Raw genomic sequence first — 23,571 nt, 5'->3', positions numbered from 1 at the left:
ATGGCTAGAGACGTGATGAAACACCCTTCAGGCCAGACCTCCTCCCTTCTACTGCTCCTCCTTCCTCTCCTCCTCCCATCTTCCCTCCCTCTCTCCGCTGCTCTCAGCTAGTCTGCCGGTATTCTTAGGCTGAGCTGCTTCAGTGCAACGAGAGAGACAGAAAAAAAGAGAGAGAGCAGAGCGCTGGAGCCGAGCTCATCATTCACACAGATGGCAGAGAAAAGGAGAAGGACCTGCTGCATCCATCCACACCGTACATTGGATTTCACTGAGGATGGACATTGCAGTTAACCCCACCCCCCCCCAAAAAAAAAGGGAAGGAAAAGAGAGAGGTGGACTTAAAGACAGTGGAAGCCAGAGAAGGGAAAGTTAGAAAGTAAAGAGGGAGGGAATGAACAAAGCATAGAAAGGTGGAAAAAGCAGAGACTGGGATCGAAGCTGAAGGAGAGATCACCTCTCGTGGAAAGCAAAGCAAGCAGTCAGGCTACAGCTGTGTGTAATTCAGCTGCGACTCCAGCGTGTGTGTATGTGTGTGTGTTGAGACATTTCTGTGTGTGAGACGAGCACATAGCTCTGAAAAGAGAGGGAGAGAATCCAGCGGGAGACAGAGAGAACGCGTAGGAGCATCGCTGAGCGCACAGCTTGACTGTGAGACAAATTGACTCTGACACATTGTCCTCCATCAGAGTGTGTGTGTGTGTGTGTGTGTGTCTGTGTGTGTGTTTACTAGTCTGATATAGTGGGTGATCTTGTGGTCCAAAGTGTTAGTCAGGGGGCCGTTCCAATCCCGTTTACAAGGCCTTGGTGGTGGTTTGCGTAGAGGCGGCAGTGCAGAAGGTGGTGGTGGGCTCGGGACAGTGGCAGGCCTAGGGGTGGGGGCATGGCCATGGGGGGGCCGCATCCCATCCTCCACCCTGCACCGGGACAGGCGCTGGGGCTGGGGGTCCTGGGGCGGGGGTCCATCTAGGGGGCCCTCCAGACTCTCAGAGCTCCGGCCCTGGCTGAGCGGAGGGACGGCCGCGACGGCAGGAGGTGGAGGCAGCACCGGGGGAGGAGCTGGGGCGGAGAAAGTAGGCAGGGTGAGGTGTTCCCGCAGGGTCTGGGTTCTCCTCGGCTCGCTGGCTCTCGTCTTTCTCACCTCGCTCTTCTTCACTATCTCGCTCCGTGGGGGCATCGGCTTCAACTACCTGGAGCCGCCTGGGTGGGAGGAGTCGAGGAGGGTGAAGCTAGTGCCCAACTACGTGGGCGCACACAGGCTGTCGCCAGCAGACACCTCGCAGCAGAAGACATGTGCCTGCTCACACTGTGTCGGAGACCCGGGCATTTCTGATTGGTTCGACGAGAACTACGAGCCGGATATCTCACCTGTTTGGACCAGAGACAACATCCAGCTGCCCTCTGATGTCTACTACTGGTGGGTGGTAAGTAACAATATCATTTCACTTTACGTGCTAGAGTTGTGACACAATTGGTACATGCTGACAAATACTGTGAATGTTAAGTGTATAAATGTGTTTCAGTTTGTCGCAAGAGCTTGGGTGATAATTTATCTGTTTAAGATCATTTACATCTGATATGGTATGAGGTTAAAGGAATAGTTCAACATTTTGGAAAACACCCTTTTTTAGTTTTCTTTCCAAGAGTTAGATGAGGAGATTGATACCACTCTCATGTCTGTAAAGTATATATGAAGCTACAGCCACCAGCTACTTAGCTTAGCTTAGCATAAACACTGGAAACAAAGGGACACAGCTAGCCTGTAAAAACAACGACCATAAGGTAAGGAGGATGACATTATCTGTCGTATTCACCAACATCACACACAAACATAGAGTACAAAGCAACCAAACAGTTTGTATCCATGTTTAGTCAAGTTTGTCACTCGATGTGTCTCAGTTTGTCTAATGCAGTTACAGTTATAGTTAAAGTTATTGTGTAAAAGTATTATTTATTCTCTCAACTGAGGATACTAAGCTAGTTAAAGTCACTATTTGTAGAGGATTCATATGATTGTAGCATCTTTCAAATTGTTCTGATGGCATACATTGTTGTTTGTAGAAAAAAATAACGTTGACAATCTCGATGGAAATGGGTGCAGTCTTTGTCTAGCTTTCATCATTTCATCTCAGTGTCCCTGGGTCCAGACCCTTTGCCACTGTGTCTTTTTGACTATAAGTACACACCGCCACCGACTTGAGCTTCTAAAGTTACTGGAAGTCATTAATTTTCAATGGAAGCCGGCTTCTCTCAGCTGCAAGGAGCGGCAAAGCGTCGCGTTTTGGGCGTTTTGAGCGACCAGAGCGTCAATCAGAAAGTTGAAAGTAAGTCAACTTTATAGTAAAGAGCTATGACGCGGTTCAGCGGCAAGAAACGGCAAGAAACGGCAAACGCCAGCAACCAATCGGAATACAGACGTCCTTCGCGCTGGCTGATTCCGGAGAAACATACGATGTAAACTTTCGTTCCTACCAAAACATTAGTTCCGAGAAAATGGAGGAAAAGCTCATAATCGCCGTTTCTGCGTTCCCTATCATTTATGATATGACGTTGTTTGCGTATAGGGACCAGTTAACGTTACCTGCCGGTCACATCGTCTCTAAACAGTCCGCTCACAGTGAAGTCCTGCACGGATAAACAGCTGGCAGCTGCTCGCTCTGCCTGCATGCTGCTGCGGTTCAGCGGCTATCGAGCGAGTTAACTGCTAACAGACACCGCGACCAACAAACAATACAAATTCATTAGTCATTATATATGTAATTTATAAAAGGTTTCTGGTGTCAATGTATTGGCCGTGCAGTGGCTGCTTGTGCTTTTTGGCTTGCTTGTCGTTCGTTGAACATGATCGAACATAGAATGCTGCCACGTCAGAGCAGCCAAAGCGTCAAAAAGCTTCCCCGTACTTTTTGACAAGCGTCCTTGACAGGGTGGCCAGAGCTTCTTTGCAGCTCAAGTCGGCGGTGGTGTGTACGTACAGTTATACTATCACTGGGAGTCACCATAGACAGAAATAAAAAATCCTACACATGGGGCCTTTAACTTAACATTAAATATTATTTTTTTGTTTAAGCGGTTTCATTTCCCTATTTGGAATAAAACTCCCAAACTGAACATTTACAGAACACATGGCAACACATTTGCATAGATGACATGCAGACTGTTTTTCTGATTTAATATCCCTACCTATTAATTAAAAACACACAAGAAGATCATTGACTGTACACTATATTAATCAGTATTTTGCAACATTTCAGTGTGTTTTGACTTTGCATGCAGCACCATTAAACACAGAGGGGGGAAGACACTTACATGGGAGATATACGTTTTTTAGGACACCAACACAAGGGGAGTAATAGGCCTACATCATAATCGCAGGTCTCTCTCCATCCTCCTCATCCTCCCTCGTCATTGAGCCAACCAATCCCTTCTTACAAGATCTACATGCTCCTCATGTATCGCTGCCAGTCACATGTCATGGATGTCATGGTGGAGCATTACATGATTGGTCACTGGGCGTAAACCACTACTGAGTAATATCTGAAAAACTGAAATGAATATGTCCGTATGAGAGAGTGCGAGAGAGAGACGGGATTCACTTAATTGAAGACAACTTTTATTACATTAACACCCCTTCTATGTGTGTGTGTGTGTGTGTGTGTGTGTGTGCGTGCGTGCGTGCACTCATTTGTCTGCATATGGCCACTTGAATCAAAGTGTAAATGTGTGTTTCTGTGTCTGTTTCCAGTAGGATCTCTAGTGTTTTACAGTTTCCTTTAGTGGCCGGTCTAGAGTCCTATTTTAGAGCTGTAGCCTCATTCCAGCTCTGAAAAGGCAAAAAACTGCAAACACAGGCCAACAGCTGCCAAGTCACTAGGTCACACTGCAACACGGAGGTGATGAACTGGGAGAGAGAAAGAAGGAGACATAAATATTAAGAATAAAAGACAGAGACAGAAGATCTGATAGGGAAGCAATAGGGGCGATTACATCCAGAACAAAACAAAGAAAGGGGAAACATGGATGGTAGGAAAATGGGAGCGGTGAAATTACACCAAAGTTTGCAAATAAACTAGAGAAATAGGGTGGAAGGTGGACAGAAAAGGAGGAAATAAGAATATACAGTAGAACATTGAAGAAAACAATGAAAGGAACTAGAGAACAAACAGAAGAAAGGCACGAGGCCATACCAAGCAGGATAAACATACCAGTCTCTGCAGAAATCTTCACCATATCAAACTTTCTTTTCCGTTCCTCCAAACAAAAGCTGGACATACATCATGTCACTGGACATAAATACATCATGTCACAAGCTTTTAGAGTTGTTGGTGTGTTTGACCCAAGGAGTTTAGCGAGATTAAGATATTTTAAAACATTTTCAACTGGGAAATTGGTGGAAATTTTTTTGGAATATCCTGGAAAGATTTTGGACAAATGTACAACATTGCTGGAAGATTGCAACATTTAGGGAGACCAACAAGTCATAACCACCTTTAGGGATGGTACCTGTTGACTCTAAAAAGAATAAACACAAGTTAAATTCTCTTTATTTACCTCAGTGGCAGAGAGAACCAGGCCTGTATTTGGCTTATAGACTTATATTTTTGGACACCATAATGTAAAGGTGAAGGGAAGTTAGAGCTCTTCTATTAGGAATCAGAAGACACAATAAGAGGTTGTTAGTTGGCAAAGAGTTTAAGAGGCAGACATCACTAATGCACACTAAGAAGTAGCCGTGTAAGTGCTCCACAGTTAATTAATCGCCGTTACTCGTCGACGTTATTTTGTCACTTATTGGGAGCAGTAGGCTAGATGGAGCCGGTTACCTCCAGGGTCTGTGCTAAGCTAGGCTAGCGGTGGGTGTGTCAGACAGAGTTACAACACGCACGGAGATGAGAAGGGTATGTATGGACTTATCTAACTCTGGGGGATACGGTGAATAAGCTAAAGTCCCAATAAGTCTGCATGTTCCTTTTAATATGGAGATTGGATGTAACCAAGCAAAATGGTGAGATAAACCTCTCTGCTTTGTCTTTTTTAGTTTTGCATCACTTGACTTTAATGTTGTTAATCCTGAGTCCAATCAACCAATGTTAGGAAGGAAGGAAAACAAACGATTCTGTGTGTGCATGATTGAATATATGCTCTTCAATCAAACCTGAATGTGTTATTGTGCACTCCTGCCTCAGGAGGGGAAGGAATCAAGCATTAAATGGAGGAAACATTTTGAAGAATGATTTGTTGTGCAGGACTTGAGTGATGTTTTAGTTCGGTGAAACATTTTCACATGCCAATCCGCCAATCTTCGTTGATTAAGTGAACCAATGTATCACCCGTCACTTTGAAAGCTCACTCGAGGTGATTTTCAATGAATAATTTTGAACGTTTGCTGTTTCTTTATGACTTTGAGAGGTGAAACAGAAAAAAAACAATGCTTGAATGGAGGCTTTGGCTTCCAAAGACAGCTAATTTGAGTCCAGGGTTGGGTTGCACCAGCTATTCGTGAATCCTTTACTGAGTTTGCGTAAAGTCCTTCCTTAGTTCTAAGTAACTTTTAGCTAGACGTCAAATGTTTAGCTAAATGGGGTTCCAACATTAAAGATGACGGAGCCAGTAAATACTCACTCAACACCAAATAGTAATATGTAAATCAGTAAAATCAAACACTTAAATCAAAAGCAATTAACTATGTAAACAGGAAGTCACTCTCGCATAACAAGGTGTAATATAACGTCCAAAAATAACAGTTTTTGGAGTCCAAGTGACATAATCATAATTGTAAATGTAGGTATGAATCTGTTTACATATGCATACATGGAGTAATATGCTGTGTTCCATTTACCTTGGAAGCCTGTGGTTGGAACTGGGAATGACATCACACCCGAGTTGACTGCGTTCCAGTAACAAGTCTAAAAAACATTATATTTAACAAGGTGGAGGGACTCTAGCCAGGTTAGCCATTGTGAGCAATACCAGTTGATAACAACGCGTTATGCGGTATTTTGCACGTACAAACACCATAGCAACCTGTCCACAGATAGAAGATGGATAGTACTGTGTGAACGACTGCTTAAATGAGACACAAATTAGACAGAAGTGCTAATAAACAGTATATTCCTACAGCTTTCACTACTGTTGACGCTCGGAGCAGTTTAGAGTGAGAGAGACAAATATCTTTATTATTAGTATCTAGATTAAGCTCATGTTAACTAAACCAATGGAATTTGCACATTTAGGCTGATGTTCATGTGTTATACTTTGAGGTATAATTGTAATTGTAATTTCACAAAGGTTTGCATTATTTTTAGATAACAGATAACGGATCAGTTGTTGACCACATTACCTCTGTTACTCTACAGTCTAAACGTGTCATACTCATAGCTAGGCAGCAGTTATACCTGGCAGTTACTGGGTGTAAATGTTTAGTTACAACTTATCTCAATGCAAGGAATTGTTTGTGTGGTACAACCCCTTTTTTGTGATGCATGAATCTGCACTTCGTTAACACTAATGTTATATTAGGCTAAGGTTGTACTTAGGAATAGCTGTTGCAATGGCACCCGGAAGTAGCATGGTTCTGCCAATGTGAGATATTGGTTTATAATATAGTATAAGTGGTATTTACTTGAAAGTAGGTGCCATGAAGCTAATACATTAGGAGTCAGAGGACAGCTGAAAGGAAGAAAGCTAAATGGCATTTGGCCATCTTGCTTCCTGGCTGCCAAAAAACATCAGCCAAAAATTAGAAGCCCCTGAACAACAGCGGTGCAGCGTGCCAAGCTAGCTCTGGGATCATGCAGGGAGTCAGAGGCAGAAGAAGGCAAAGGGATGGAGTGATCAAGGAGGATGGAAAAACAGGGAAGAGAGGGCAGGAGATTTGATCAGCACGCAGAAATCCCAGAGAGACTAAGAGATGAAGAAAGACAAGAGGAGGAGGAGAAACAAAGAGGGTGCAAGGGAAATTAAAGAGAAGGAATTAGACATGAGGGCAAGGAGACCGCTGGGGAGAATGCGTGAATGAAAATGTAAGTGAATGAGATCTGTGTTGGCAAAAGCGAATTAAGGCCGATGGTGGGTGAAAAGGAAGCGGTGACAAAGGAGTGAGAAAATGAAGATCGCTGTGTGGGAGAGAGGGAGAAAGACAGAAAGGAAAATATGGTTATGGAGAGGAACAGCCATGTATCTGTATCTGCCAATAGCCTCAAGGAATTTTGTGTGTGTGCATTTTTGTTTTGGGGGATTTGTTTGTATGCGTGTGCAGGTGCTGGCTTAGTCTTTAAACACATGAATGCACATTTGCCTGTGTGGTTTGGCACATGCTAAAATTGGAAGAAGATTTTTCTTATTTATTCAGACTTCTCTTTCTCAGCCGACGCTAGTACCTATGTGTCATTATTCTCTTTACATCACACTATAAGACAGTTCAAAACTATGATCAAAGACACACTTCACATTTAAATGAACAGACAAAGCAGAAAGATATTTTTACTCTCGACTGTGAACGTGGCTTCGCAATATATGCTTCTACAGTAAGAACACGAGCAATGACTGCTTCGGAAAGCACCACTGTTAAAGAAGATTTCACAATTGTTCAATTTCTCTCACAACAGGTGCCCATATAAACACTGAATTAGGTTTTGTTGCTGAAAGCATTCCTCCTGTTCATTCTGGCTGTTAAAAGAATAATAATACACTTCCAATGGTCTAAACCCACAGTCGGTGCTGCCAGCCTGATAAATGTCGATAAAGGAGTTTGTATGTGCGTTAGTGGCAAATTTTATGAGGTACATCTAAAGATGATAATGCCTGCTTTAAAGGACAATTCCGGCGCAAAATGAACCTAGGGGTTAATAACGTATGTGTACCGAGTCGACCGTTCACTGGGATATGTTTTCATGCTAATCGAATGTGTCTCTAGCTTGAAACAAGCTAGCACAAACCTCTGATTAACTTATAAAGCTAGTCGTCGAGGCAGAGGGTAAAGTAAAAAGAAATCTCTATTTCTATACCACTAACAAGCGAACGCCGTCCTTGAGCTTTACTGCTTTTTACTGGTTACTGGTTACACAGCGTTTGTCGTTCGACTGGTCATGACTGTTTTCCCAAGATGACGCCTGCTTGTATACATGAGCGCTACTGTCTTTATAAACTATCTTTTTAATAAACTGTCTGTACACTTACAAAGTTCTCAATGCTTCGGTTTACATGTAGGGACCCTCATTATGCTACCGTTGAAGTGTGGTGCTATTTTGAGCCTTGTTAGTGGTATAGAAATAGCGATTTCTTTTTACTTTACCCTCTGCCCCGACGACTAGCTTTATAATCTAATCAGCAGTTTGCGCTATCTTGTTTCAAGCTAGAGCAGATTTGATTAACATTAAAAAATATCCCAGAGAACGGTCAACTCGGTACACATATGTTATTAACCCCTAGGTTCATTTTGTGCCGGAATTCTCCTTTAACATGCTGCTGCCACATTGGCCATTAATATCTTTCATATTGCCAATGTCAGGTCTGCATATTTAAAATATCCCCATTCAAAAAAACATGTTAAAAGAGCGATGTTAAAAAATGAAACGGTTTATTGATCTTTTATTGCAAAAATAATAATGATAATATCAAGTCAAGACTTTGTTTTGTCAAACTAAGTATATTATTTAACTTAATAATAATTAAGTTAATTAATTAAATAATTAAATTAACTTAAGCTTACCACTTAAACAGGTTTTAGTTTCCCAAAGCACCCTAGTCACATTTTACAAAAGAGGATTAGGGCCACATATGAATAAATGTATTGAGTTCTGAGTTTAAAGTCAGAATTCTGACTTTATTCTGTGTTATTATTCTGAATTCTGTGTTATTTTGTCACTTATTGGGAGCAGTAGGCTAGTTGAAGCCGGTTACCTCCAGGATCTGTGCTAAGCTAGGCTAGCGGTGGGTTCGTCAGACAGTTACGACACGCACGGAATATGAGAAGGGTATGTATGGACTTATCTAACTCTGGGGGATACGGTGAATAAGCTGAAGTCCCAATAAGTCGGCGTGTTCCTTTCAGATCTTCAATTAATTCTGACTCGTTTTTTTCTTTTTTTTAAATAAAAAGAATGTGACTTTAAAAAAAAGTCAGAATTCAGACATTAAACTCAGAACTCTAATAATTCTTTCACATGTGGCCCTAATCCTCTTCTGTACAATTTAGAGTGGGGTTTAATTATTGCTTTCCACAATTCAGAGGGACTTATTTTGTATTAACTTTAATATCCACTTCAATTAAGTGCCCTGGCTTATTAACATTGTAATGGATACTATAGAGGGTTTTCACGACGCGTCATCAGACCCGAAGTCGCCATGTTGGAGGTACTCCGCATCACAACAAAGCACAGGCACTGAAGTAGATCCCGAACAGCGTCAAAGAAAATGGTTAATTATTGCCGTGTTTTAGGTTGTACCAATAGGTCAGACCGAGAAAAACATTTGGAATATTATCGACTTCCAAAAGTTATTAAAAACCAGGGAGAGGAATGCCAGAAGTTATCAGAGGAAAGGAGGCGCTTGTGGTTGGCAAAGCTCAACCAGGATCTACGAGGGAAAAATCTGTCTTGTTCGGTCTTTGAAATGAAAAAAAAAAAACGATTGAGAGTCACTTGGCTACATTTGTCAGCTATCACAATGAGATCATACAGTTAAGGTTAGGTTGATTAAAGACGATATTGCATTACTTACTTTGGCCTTCACAACACAACGGTCGTTAATGACTTGGTACTGCGTCTCCCTCACCCATCCACACACCATCTGGTTATAAGCCTCCAAACCTTTGTGGATTTAAGGTCTTCCGCTGTGTATGGGCTCGGCGAGAAAACCAGGTAGTTGACTATATCGGGATATGCAACTGAAGGAAGAATCACCGGGTCGCCATGGATCCAAGAAGAGGGAGCCAACTTGTAGGGATCTGCACTGGCAGTAAACTCAAAATATCGCGTCCTTCCATACCTTTGCATCTTGGACGCGTTTTGATGAGCTTTTCTGTTGTTTAGACATAAAGTATTAAATTATCTTAAGTGCACAATACTCAATTACTCCATTCAGTTGTTGAGTGTTGAGTGCCTCCAATATGGCCGCGCATCCAGGTTACCGCCCAGAACGTGACGTCGGTGAAAACCCTCTATTCAAGCTGAACACTTTTATGGAATTTAATGTTTTCAAACATGAAATTCAACAGTGCATTAAGGCCACTTTCAAGGTGGCCGCAGAGAAAACGAATCACTTCACATTCATGGTGTTACTTATCCTTTATAAGTCTTTGACAGACAGGTACTTAAAGGGCAATATCACCTACAGTATCATCTTCCTCCCCTCTTCTTTCTTTTAACTTCATTTATCCTCCTTCCCTCTTTACATTCAACACATAACTAACTTGTTTTTTATCTACCCTTTATTTATTCTGGTCGTTCAGCCAGACAGGAGAGGCGTGTTGTCATCTCTGCTGTCACTTTTGTTTATCCTATCAAACAGAGCTCTGGGTACTTTGGACATCTCACTGTTGTTGCTGATGGATGGTGTAAAAGTAAACTTGCCTGATAAGAAACAAAGAACCTTTAGCACACTGTCTCTTTAGGTGTAATAAACAGTTTATGGGCAGACAAACGGACACAAGCAGTCTGAAAGAAGCAAGTGAGAAGTGAGTGAGAAGTTTACAAGCTTCCATACTTCCTTCTTTTTTTTGGACATTTTTCATCCCTTCTTCCACTGCCATCAGCTTGTTTTTGACATGTGGACAGCAATGCTTGTGCTCCTCTGACCACAGCTCACCCAGTCTGACTGCATCCTGTCAGTCTGACACATGGCTGTGACCTAAAAACACACACACACACACACACACACACACACACACACACAGGCACAAGCACCTGCTTATTTGCACATGAATGCTAGCCAGTGCATGCATACACACTACACGGGTACACAGAAAGTAAATATAAAGTCTGTTGTCACATCCAATTTGTCTGCAGAGAAGAAACTATGCATCCTAACCATAGTTTTTCTCTCTTTCTCTGTCTCTCTAGATGTTACAGCCCCAGTTTAAACCTCACAGCATCAAGCAGGTGTTGCGGAAGTTGTTCCAGGTATTTTATATTATTAATTCATCTTTCCAATACCCTGGTACTTTGAAATTAGCCAAGTCATCACTTCACACTCTTGGGCAAAGGCTGAGGGGAACAGATAGACATAAGGGTTTATCAGGGTTTTCTTCTTCTTCATTCTGACTCTCAATGCAGCTCAGTGCTTTCACATAAGGCTGTATATTTCAACATCTCAGTCTGGCTCCTTAAGGGCAGAAGGCACTCAAGTATTTTTCATTGATGGTCTCATGAAGAATTCACCCCAGTATTGAGAGCAGGATGTATTTTTACAATCAGGTCTGAGCTACAGGTTAGGTTCTTTTATGTCTCTTGCTGTTGTAGTGCTAGTGTCCTACTTCATTTCCTGTGTAGCTCGAATCCAGTCTGCTTTGATTCAGTCATGGCTGTCTGTCGCAGGTGATTCCCGGAAGGTCGCCGTACGGCTCATGGGATCCAGGACGCTGCCTGCGCTGCGCCGTGGTGGGGAACTCGGGAAACCTCCGCGGGTCCGGATACGGGGCGACCATTGACGAACACAACTACATCATGAGGTGAGAGGGATGGATGCAATAGATAGACGGGCAAAGACATAGAGACCGGAGAGTGAATGCAGGGCTGCATTAGATTAGAGCAAGGCTGAAAGATATGGAGATAGAGGAGAAGATGAAGATTGAAACTGAGATAAAGAAAGCAGCAGGAGGAGGAGGAGGAGGAGGAGGAGGAGTGAGACCACTGGCGAGAAGAGGAAGAGAGATTTCTTTGAGTGTTGTACATCTTTTTTTACTGTATTTAAGGCACTTACGTAGACCATAGGAATGGTTTAAGTGGTTGGCTGTTTGTATGTGAGTATAAATGTATGGGCACATACAGTATGTGTAACTATGTATATTTATTTTATTTGTATAGGGCTAGACTTTCTCTCTTTTTAAACTGATGTAAATTCTGCTTTTTATTCAGTTGTTTAACTGTGAGCGTGAATTCAATAAACTCAAACTCAGAGATTTAATGTGAGAGAGAGCACTTTAGCGTCACACTAGGCTAGTATTTATAAAGTAGCAGACAGCAGAGTGTTTCTGACACTAAATTTAATCCCACTGTTCAAAGCCGACTGGTTGACAGGGAGGTCACATGACTTGTGTGAGGTCACCACTGAGAGCTTTGTGTCCTAAGAAGCTAAAGCGTATACATTGTGCCTCTCACACCCATGCAGAGAGGCATATAAATCCGTTTATCCGAATCCATTCCCCCGCTCTTTTTCGCGCAGCAGTGATGGATCACAGAGCCTGATTGTTGTCCGTTGGCACGAACACACAGCCGTATGTTGTTTCCTGCAGCGAGTGTGTGTGTGTTGTGGCCACTTGCTTGTGGCATGAAAGCCTCCGCAGGAATGACTAGTATTTTTTGTTTCTGCGTGCTAAAAGCATTAGCATCCATTAGCGTTGCGCTCTCAGTAGACCTGTGTGGGCAGCCTCCAACTTCCATCTCCTGTTACACTTTCTCATTGCTGTGGTTTTGATTCTCATTTGCTTTTATAATCAGATTGGTCCCACTCACCACCACCACCCACCTCCTGTCTGTCTGTGTGTCTGTCTGTCTGCCTTTTCAATCCCGCTATCCTATCTGATTGTTCACGGATATATGGGTAGGCTTACTCTGTGGCCTTTTTTTCAGCTGCACCTTCCTGTTTACATAAACAGCTCCCTCCTCCAGACAGTGACTCACATCTACTGTAAATACAGCAAAAGTCTGAAGTACTTGTGCTGGGGACTGGGAACTGCTTGTCATCAGACTTGTTAAAGTGATGCATTGAATCACTGCTCTAACCATTTTTTTTTTTATATTAACGATGACTCAAATGACTACGGCTACGGTGAAGTGGTTTGCTGGTAGTGACAACCCCACGGTGAATTATCACTCTGTCTTTCAGCTCATTGTTTTGGTTTTACAGCCTGTAGCTTTTTTGTTTTGGTTCACCCGCTTTTCAGTGGAAAAAGCTCAAAAAAAGCCACCGATGCTACAGACAGACAAAGTTAGTGACTAGCTGGTGAACATAGTGGAGCGTTCAGCAGCTTCAGAGCCAGATATTTCCCTCAGCAGCAACTCCAAATGGATGCTAATGTTGGTCCGTGTCTGCTGGATGGGTACATAAGCCACTATTTGTTAACACTTTGACCATATCAATTTAAGAGTCTCACATTGCCAGACCTCCGCAGCGCTGTGGAGCGAGGTCTGGCTACACCACACATACTGTAAATTATGTGATTGGAGACAAAAACACTCTTTTTGGGTTGTTTTGCATTTCTTTAAACCAATCACAATCGTCTCGGGCGGCGCTAAGCTCCAGATGCAGCGACGGTGGCTCTACAAAATAGTCTCGGGAAGGAACTTGTTTTGGTGGAACATTTTGCACCCCGCAAAAGAATACACACACGGCAATATTAAATGAAGTTAACTGTTCACACAATACAGTATCGTGAGCTATTTAAATTAGCTGGATATGGTTAAACATAATTTGTTCTTACTGTATTTGTTCATATTGCCGTGTGTAACTTCGTCCAAAGCAAATCCTCACCAATCGGTCCCAAAACGTCCCAGTTGGATAGTTAATACCGTAAACATATTCATCATTCCCCGAAAGAACCAAGCAGGCGTGCCTTGTTTCATGATCCAAATTTTCTTCAAAACTTGGCATTTTTAGCATGTAGCTTGCTAGCTCGAAGGTTGTTGTTATTTCCTGAAGCCAAGGGAGTTTGAGAACATCAACACACAGAGCGGAAGGTGAGGGACATCTGATGTCAGGCAATTATCCTGAAAATGTACTTCTGTTGATCCAGACTTTAAGAAGAAAATAATGTAGGTTTTGTTTTACAGCTTGTTGCGCTGCCCCCCCCAAGTGGCCAAATTCAAGTTTAACACATTAAAGTGCTCATATTATGCTTTTTGGCTTTTCCCCTTTCCTTTATTGTGTTATATATCTTTTTTGTGCATGTTATAGGCTTCCAAAGTGAAAAAGCCCAAAGTCCACCCCAAAGGGACTTACCATCTCCAACAGAAAACACTGTTCACAAACTGCTCCAAACAGCTCTATTGTAGTCCAGCCTTTACTTCCGTGACGACCGTGCGTCCCTTTGTAACACACGTTATAATGCTCGCCTAGCTGCTAGCGTGGCACTCCCTCATGCTCTACAACTGACAAGCTAGCAGTACCTACTGCGCATGTGCGACTCCCCACAAAGATGGAACAGAAGTGAGAGGTCTCACTCTGTAGCTAAAACAGAGAGCTCAACACACAGGGTGAAAAGAGGAGCTGCAGCAATGTGTAGTACAACAAAAATATGGTGTTTTCTGAAAATGAAACCACATAAAACCTATTCTGGTACAACCTCTAAATACAATTATGAACCTGAAAATGAGCATAATATGAGGACTTTAAAAAGAAACAGGTTCTTTTAAACAGTTAAGTTGGTTCCAAAAACATTCAGGAACTGCTATCAAGTCAGCATGAAATTAGATCCTGTGAAACACTTTTGGGTACCTATTTGACTACAGTTGAAGGTCACACGTTGCCAGCTACCAAAATGTGACCTGAAGACGTACATCTCTTATGCTGTCCCTCCCTTGCTCCAAGGATAAACCTGGCACCCACTGTCGGCTACGAAGAAGATGCCGGCAGCCACACCACTCACCACTTCATGTACCCGGAGAGCGCCAAGAACCTGGCGGCCAACGTCAGCTTCGTCCTGGTTCCTTTCAAAACGCTGGATCTTGTCTGGATCACCAGCGCTCTGTCCACTGGCACGATTCGATTGTAAGAAGAGATATACATACACACACACACACACACACACACACACACACACACACACACACACACACAGAGAAGCCACGCAGTTGCTGGACTGGGACAATCTGTCAACTGTCAATCATCCAGAATTCATAGCTGCCGCAATCACATAAAGTGCTGATTGAGTTGGTTTAATCAATTTCTCTCTTTCTCTCTCTCTCTCTCTCTCTCTCTCTCTCAGTACCTACGCTCCAGTGAAGCAGTTCCTCCGCGTAGATAAGGACAAGGTTTGTATTTTTAACTTCCATTTGCAAAAACCTTTGCCCATTTTCACACACTGGCAGTAATACGCCAACACATACACATCTGCAGCCACACATACACACACAGAGTGACCCCGCTTTGCTGCAATTATATCATCCCCTCCCCATTGTTGATGAGGGATTACAGTTAGATTATAAACCTTCCCTTTGTTTTAAATAATCTTCTGCTCGCTCTGTTATCCGTGAAAATAAATAAACTCATACTAATCCCCGACATGTGAAGACTGTAAATATCTTGGCCGGGTCAGAGACACAGCGTCTTGGGGCCGGCCTAAATATATACATTTAAAAGACTCCGCGTAGCATAAGCCCTGTTTGTTGGGGCTGCTTTTACAGTAATCGCTCACAACAATCACAACCTCTGGGAGTATTAAAATTGAATCTTGCAAAATCTTCTGTTGTTCGGTTGGACCTTTTTGAATATGCAGCGGCTATGATTTGCACAAGGTTATCTTTCCTTTATTACTGTTTACATGATCTGAGTGAAAGCTTTACATGTGAATTCAGAGGAACTTGGATTTAACTATACATAAACTAGGAATATTTGGAAAAACAAATCCCCCATTTTGTGTAGAAGCGTGTAGAAATTTTTTTCCCCTTAGAAGAAATACACTATGTTTGAGAAGATAGAGAAAAGGAGCACTTCTTTTTGGTGGTGGCTGGAAAAAATCTAGCAAGGTGCCCCTTGGTGCAGAGGTGATCCAATAGCATCAGAACAGTGTGAAAACCAAGGCCCTCTTGTTGAAGAAAAGGGTTAAAAAGCCTTTATTGATACGGCTAATGCATAACAAAGAGTAAAAAAAACACACCAACGCGTTGCAGCACACAGGCCGTCTTCAGGGTGACTAACCAGGGGCACTTTCCCGGTTGAATGACGTTTCCTCGCAACGGTGTGCAACTACTTTTTTATTTTTTTAAAGATTATTTGGCCATTGAAGAAATGAAAGGGGAGATAGAGGGGAAATGTAAACCTACCTATATATGGGCGCCTGCTCTACCAGGTGAGCTACCCAGGCGCCCGGTGTGCAACTGCTTTGAGATCTGTTTTCTCTCATTTGGTGGGCGTGTCTCTCGTTTATTGGCTGTGTCACAGGTGATACCCAATCAGCGGAGACGTGTCTGTAAACTCGTGGTAATTCAAAGGCAGAGCGCTTGCACACACAACAGGGTGTTCAATGCACCCCCGTTTCAGTTTAAAAAATGTGTTGCTACGTTTTGTCGGGACTGAACATGGCCCAGAAATGAGACACAAACAGGAAATATATAGGACAAAGGCAGGAAGTGACATCATACTCAAAACCATAGTAAAATAGAACATGAATGACATATAGTTACAATATATGAACCAAAGTGCTAAATAATAGTGAGAAAATAATGTATTTATTTTTGTTTGGGTTTGGTTCTTAGTAAAAATGTACAGCAAGTAGACAGTATGTTACAGTATTTCCCTTTCTGAGCGTTTCTGTCCTTCACCCAGGTCCAGATCTTCAACCCAGCATTCTTTAAATACATCCACGACCGTTGGACCAAACATAATGGCCGCTACCCCTCCACTGGCATGCTCGTACTGTTCTTTGCCCTGCATGTCTGTGACGAGGTCAGTTTCTTTCTCTCTCCGCTTTCACATAACCACATACTGTAAAGGCTGTTTTATGGTTCTACGTTAAGTGGCCTGACGTTTATACTTGTGGTGGTGTGTGCGTCGAGCCGGCATGTGTGTGTGTGTGGGGAGTGTGTTGTAGAGCGCGGGATCAGTGAGAGAGTGACGGCGATTAGCTTCGGAGCGAGTAGCGACTCTAGAGTCATAGTGAGAGAAACAAAAGTGTCTCCCCTGTTCTTTCTGACCACGGTGGGAGATCTGGAGCAGGAAAAGTTAACCCTCTCCTTGATTTCATGTTGTTGATGGAGGAGAACCAGGAAATGAGTCGGGAGAAATGCAACACTTCCAAGCCACGGCCGAGCGACGTGTAGTTAAATTTTTCGAGAGGTGCACATCAGGCTACGGCGTAGGGTCCGGCGTAGGTTTTTGTCTTCATGTACCTACATGCATAGCAACGGCGTAGATTTTACGCAGAAGTATAAATCAGCCTTAAATCCTTACATCATATTCATCCTGGATAGCTACACATTTGTAATCACACACTTGCTCTCCAGCACTCACTCTTCGACTCTCCTCTAGGTGAATGTGTTTGGTTTCGGGGCAGACAGCAGGGGAAACTGGCACCACTACTGGGAGGAGAACCGCTACTCCGGAGAGTTCAGGAAGACCGGCGTCCATGACGCCGACTACGAAGCCCAGATCATCCAGCTGCTGGCGAAGGCTGGCAAGATCACTGTATTCCCCGGGAAATAAGCAGCAAATCACCCTGTGTATCTAATGGTCCAACACTGGTACGGCAACAGACGCTACAGAGGCTGCTTCAAAACGTGTTAGATATTCTCACTTTCACTTACCTGCTCCAGTTTGGGTTCCCAGTTTGAAGAAAACCAAATGCTTACAGTACAGAAGGCGAGATGAAACGGTCACATACCAAACAATGTTATTCCATTCACTTTCCCTCATATTGAGAAGTCAGCCACCAATTGAGGCTCTCATCGGAGAACATGGTGTAGACTCTTAGGAACCAGGAACAGGGATGTAGTCCAAATGTAGTTCTGCTCACATAGGACTGACCTAAAACTGGAAGTTGAGCCTTAAATTTCACACTAGAGTAATTGGCTCGTAGTAGTTTTCAAGGTTTTACCTCTAACAACCAGCGCACGACCACAGATCTCAACTCAAGCGAAGGCTGAACAGCAGGAAAACTCAACCGATCACCACAAATACTGACTTTGACTGTGTACAGCGCAGAGAGAGAGCCAGAGAGGGAAAGATCTCACACGCAAGAGTCCTACTTCCGGACTCGCCTTGGTTGAGTGTGTAACACTCATCCGTTAACAAACACACAGTATGCTACGTACTGAAAAGGCCACAGAAACAGCACCGTCAGCATCCAGGAGATTATTGTTCTACAGCCCCGTGATGTCGGACAGTAACAAAGTGTGTGTAAAAAATGACAGTTCTTACCCTCTGAGCACCAGGCGCCGTGCTGCAGGCCTGCAGACAAGTTTACCACTACGGACACAAACTGCGGAGCTATCAGAAGCCATTGTGCTGTTGAACATTTTGAGACTCGAGGACTAATCTTACAGAACCCCGGGCCATGAGTTTCTTGAGAAACAATTGTTCTTCTCAAGTCCTATACGAGGCCAAACGTCAATTGCCACTTTTCACTGTCATAACTCCTCTTCATGTGATTTCGGCCTCACAAGACGGCGTTACAAGGACGTTGTAAAACGGTTGGTTATAAGACGATAGCTGTGTGATTGCTGTGAGTTTATATGGTATGACTGTCCTCTGACCCCTCCGGGTCCTTACCAGGCCTAGCAAGGCCTCGACACCTTGCAGCACACTCACGGAAATGTGATCAAGACGTTTGCCTTTTGGCCATTCTGACTCAGAGAGATCGCTGCAACCTGAGCTTCAGCTCCTGTAGAGCCAGCTAATGGGGTTGTAAACACCACGGACGGCCACAGGCCAAGCTGCAGTCTACATTCCCATCCAGACACAGGGAGAAGTGTTCTGGGAGGGGGTTGGTTTGACTGCATGAGACTCTAATGAGGCCAAAAGCCAGTCTCCTGGGATCTCGTGTTTGGATGGAGGCACGCTGGTTTCTGGACCGGAGTTTCATCCCCATGTGGTCTGTCAGGCTCTAATTTGGGAGACTGGAGAGAGAGCTGGGGCATGAAGAACCAGTCTGACTAAGGCAGCATGAGAAATACGTCTTTTGCTCCAGTGTTTTTAAGGATGAAAAGGAAAGACCTTGCCTCACAAACTCACGCTTCTACACACACTGGACTGGGTCCACCAATTTTGGTTTTCTGAAAGGACTGAGACAAAAAAGGGACTTTGCTCTGCTTCTTTTCCTTTTCACAGACCTGACTCCTGGATCCCAGTGGAGTTGGAGACTGTCAGGAGCATTTCGACCCAGATTAAGCCCTTATTATGGGGTGAAAGAAAACCCCAATGGATCTGGGAATTCTTTAATCTGTCAGCAGCTCGGCTTCATTAACCACTAGCCCCGGTCTCTGCTCAGCCAATTATAACTTCAGCTATGTCTGGAGGGGGTGGAGCCACCAGACGCCTTAGACCTCCGTAGCACATACACTGTACTTCCTGTTCTGATTTTCATGTTGATGGCATATCCCCCTGCAGACTGCAGATTTCATGTGTTAGTTTGATTTACTGTTTAGATTTGGGTTTAAACTTTGGCTGGATGTATACTGTTGGCTCAGATTAGATTTTCTTTCCCGCCCAGTTGGCACATTAATGGTTTTTATCATGATTTGGTATCCTCAAATAATGCCTATTTACACATGTACAGCCTCCATTGTAAGTTATGTACATCTTTAACACGGAGGCACAATAAATATCAGTCATGGAAGTGCTGCTAGACAGTATCGAAAAACAGAAACGTCTGTGGAAGATAGAACATGTGTGCCACGGATAGAAAGGAAAATGAAAGTATTTGTTTGGAGGCTGTAAATCCATCCAAAGATGGCGTTACGGCGATGTGTTTATCAAGAAGCAGCTGGTGGCTGGTAAGACGAGTACTCAGGGTTCCTACACAGGCCTGGAAAATATGGAGAAGTGGCGATTGAATAAGTCTTTCAAGATGCGATAAGTAATATTTGTACTGCCCCTTTACACCAAACTAATGTTTGCATGGGTTTGAATGATTGTCGGTCAGTATTAATGACTCAACAGTTAACTTCATGTTGTGCTTAGAGCTCTGGCTTCTAAAAGTCACTTCCCAGACAGTACTCTATTTAGTATTTATGTCAGTTAAAGAGTATTAAGTATTTGTTGGAGCTCATGGATACACACAATGTGAATGTAAACAGAAACTCCACAGAGCACCATTACGTTTGTGGGGGGAAGAAAACATTCTTAGCTATTATTTATTTAGAGTTTAACACTCTAAACTCAGATTTGTCTTATCAGGACTGTGCGGCTGTGGTTTGATCAGTTTGACATGGCCACACGAGCCAACGACCCACCAAATGTGGTCAGATTCAAAAACCGCAAACAGTTTGATTAGTGCACGGAAATACGTGACATCACTTTTTTTTTTTTTTTTCATCTGAGCCCCGCCCACTTCAAAACAACACAAAGAGCACGGACAAAAACATAAAATACAAAAATCTCTTAACGGAGCTAACCCAGTGTTTGCATTAAGGATCCAAGGACTCACAGTAAGAAGAACATCCAGAAAAGGGCCTTTAATGTTCTTTTAAAACTACGTGAAAAGGTGGTGTATTGTTTTAGTGACTCAAAAACCTAATCTGCCACCTCCAAAAAATGGTTAGAAAGATAGCTACGTTTGTGAATAGAAGCTGTGTAGAATTTAACCACATGGCAGTATGATGTTTTTTTTTTTTACATGTTCAACCATTGCTCCTGCTGAGAAAGATTTGAGGTAGACACACACACACACACACACACACACACACACACACACAAAGTGAGGAGGGTTGGGGTGCCGTACCGCCCCCAGCAGGCGATGGGAAGAACTGTGCCTCCTCTGATATCAGTTCTGTTGGTGTATTATTGTCTATCTATCTTGTGTATTATCTTTGGAGGATATCGTGTAACCACATGTGACTCTCATGTATTACCATTCTATGTTATATGCCTTCAATGTTTTTATCCTACTTTGCACATAACAGATTTTATAGGATGTTTTAGTGTTGTGCTGGCTTACTTTAAGAGTCAGTGCGGTTGAATCTGGACATATTGTTTGTGTTTTCTCTCTCTCTGTCACACACACACACACACACACACACACTCTCATGCTTCCGTGCCTTGTCCTGCTGCTGGACGTATCTCGCCTACAGCTGCTTCATCGGCCACACACGCATGCTACCTTTGCTTTCTTTTTTAGTCACACACACTAACATGTCTTTTGGCTGAGAGCTGTGCCTTCTGAGCTGCACACACAAACACACACACACACACACACACCTACATGAAAACACACTCTGCCTTCTGCTCGGGGTACAGACTTCACTTCTTACTGCTCTGTGCACTCCCATTGTTTTCTAAAGATCGCTGTCGGCTAAAGGAGAGCATGTAAACTGGTGATGCATTGTGACTTGCTGTGAATTCATATTAGGACGTTAGGACAAGTTATTGAACATGAAGCGTATACTTTTGAGGCATTTCTTGCTTTTCTAGATTACATAGTGAAGAATGGCTGGAAAGATGGCACACAGAGGGCCATCTGCTTGATTACAGCCCACAGTGTTGCAGGTACCTGTCCTGTTTCTCTGTATCGGTTTCCATCAACGCAGTGACTGTAGAAGAGATGGTGAAGATGACAAAGCATCGAAAGGTTTAGACATGTCAGTGTGTGACGCTGCTTTTCGTGGTTCGGTGTTTTCTTGGAGTTGTCAGCTGCTGTGGTCCTGTGTTATTGATGATTGTTTCCCAAGATGCTCCCTCCAACTTCAAAATGAATGTGTAAATTGTTTTGGAGTCTCTGGCAGCAGAATAACACATTCCTATCACATTTCTTGCAGCCTGCAGTGTGAGGAAAAGTCTTAATAGCCAACTGTACCCCCAAACACGGCGAGACCCTGTTCCAGCACGGAAACTGTTATCAGCATCCTCAATTTGTCACAGTTGTAGACCAGAACATTGTAATCAGATACGGGGTGGTGGGGGAGGGTGGAGCAGGGTGATCCCTCTCTGCTGTGCTAGTTTAAATTAGAGTGGAGGTTTTACAGTACATGACACAGATCTGAGAGTGTTCCCTGTAGCATTTCTAACCCAAAGTAGGCCTTTTCTCCTGACGCTGACCCAATACACACATTTTTTTTTAGTTTTGTCTTCTGGAGTTCATTCTCAAAAACATTTTGGAAGAAGCACCAGTTTTCAGGTTAACGTCTGCGCTGTGACTGTGTCAGGAACATCAATCAAGAAATACAGAGCTGCATCGGTTGAGAGCGTTTTGGGAAATGCGGTTCTTCATTGTGACAGGCCGATGTCCAGGGAGCGGCATGTTTTCTCAGGTGAAATCTGGTTCAGTCCTCTGATAACACTGACAGTAACAAGTCAAATGAAAGCTGACTCGAGTGTTGAGCTTCTGTCACAACTTAAACTGGACTGATTTTCTTTTTAGCATCAGTATATAGTGTTATTTTTTATTTTATTACAGGCCACTCATGCAAAACATCCCCAGACTAAGTATGTTCTACTTTGCTGACGGTGGAATCCAGGTTCCTTTCAGGACAATTTTTATACCGTTTTGTCTCACACACTCTGTGCTGAGGGATATTTCGGTAAAGCCACAAACACTATTTAGTGATGAGCCTTGTACGACTGCACAAAGCAGCAGACACCAACCACTGGAGGTTACCATCATTTTCCTGGATAGAAAAGGAGGCTCATTAATTTGAATATATGATGGGGTAATTAAACAGAGTTTTTGTGGAAATGAGCACAGTCTGAAAGCACACCTGCTCAGCATGGGAAAAAAGTGGATTCTGATGGGTTTATGTCAGAGGGAGACTATCTTTATCTGTATCTCAAACCCTTACAATCCACATTTAAAGGAATAGTTTGACATTTTATAGGAGTAAGGTGAGATCATGCACACGTGAGTGGTATCAGTCTTTTCACCTAACTCAGCAAGAAAACAAATAAGCGTTTTTCCCAAAATGCCAAAGCGTATACTTGCTATGTTAAGGGCAAATTGGGTTGTTGTTTTTTTCTTCTAGCTGTGGTAGCCTACTTAAGGCTTTATTACTTCATAACATATTAATCAGAACCTCATTACTGAGCTGGAGTTAACACAATTGGATCAATTTGCAGTTGTCTGGCAGGAAGAAAACGGTCCATCTCCAGCTGTAACAAAAAGTAATCTGTGCCAGAGTAAAAAAGAAATCAGCTCTCGTGGCTGGAAAATAATTTTTATAGCACTCACATCTCCTCAACCTGTTTTTTCTCTCCAGTTGCTACGGTTAAAGCGTAACTCTCGGCAAAATGCAACCAAGGTCTTTTTGTGAATGTACCCGAGTCAAACTTTCGTTTAAAAGCAGAATTAGGACGGGAGCGTCACTTTTAAGATTGACCGTTTAAAACACTAAGAAGGCTCGACACAATATGGAACTTTGTTCCAAGTATCACCAGGGGCTCTACACATGAACTCGAGCATACTTGGAGCAAAGTTCCATGTTGTGTCGAGACTTCTTAGTGTTTTAAAAATAGTGATTTCGTTGCGATCATAGTAGTGCCCCTAGCACTCCC

At 43.1% G+C, this 23,571-nt stretch overlaps 1 protein-coding gene and 1 long non-coding RNA gene across 2 annotated transcripts; both read left to right on the top strand.

Annotated features, from left to right (window-relative positions):
- Positions 1-19,258, top strand: st3gal2 (ST3 beta-galactoside alpha-2,3-sialyltransferase 2). Its single transcript, XM_036003195.1, has 8 exons — positions 1-12; positions 741-1,421; positions 11,058-11,117; positions 11,532-11,665; positions 14,743-14,922; positions 15,140-15,185; positions 16,699-16,818; positions 17,401-19,258. The coding sequence occupies exons 1-8, from the start codon at positions 1-3 to the stop codon at positions 17,572-17,574; spliced, it is 1,407 nt and encodes a 468-aa protein (XP_035859088.1). The 3' UTR covers positions 17,575-19,258.
- A 2,608-nt stretch (positions 19,259-21,866) lies between these two features.
- LOC118495520 lies at positions 21,867-23,197 on the top strand. Its single transcript, XR_004897967.1, has 2 exons — positions 21,867-22,458; positions 22,505-23,197. It is a non-coding gene; the product is annotated as an uncharacterized LOC118495520 (long non-coding RNA).
- Positions 23,198-23,571: the final 374 nt, after the last annotated feature.

The sequence above is a fragment of the Sander lucioperca genome, chromosome 7 (genome assembly GCF_008315115.2).
Source record: "Sander lucioperca isolate FBNREF2018 chromosome 7, SLUC_FBN_1.2, whole genome shotgun sequence".
NCBI classification, from domain to species: domain Eukaryota; kingdom Metazoa; phylum Chordata; class Actinopteri; order Perciformes; family Percidae; genus Sander; species Sander lucioperca.
Note: the sequence above shows the minus strand (reverse complement) of the source record. Positions and strands in the feature narration are given on the sequence as shown.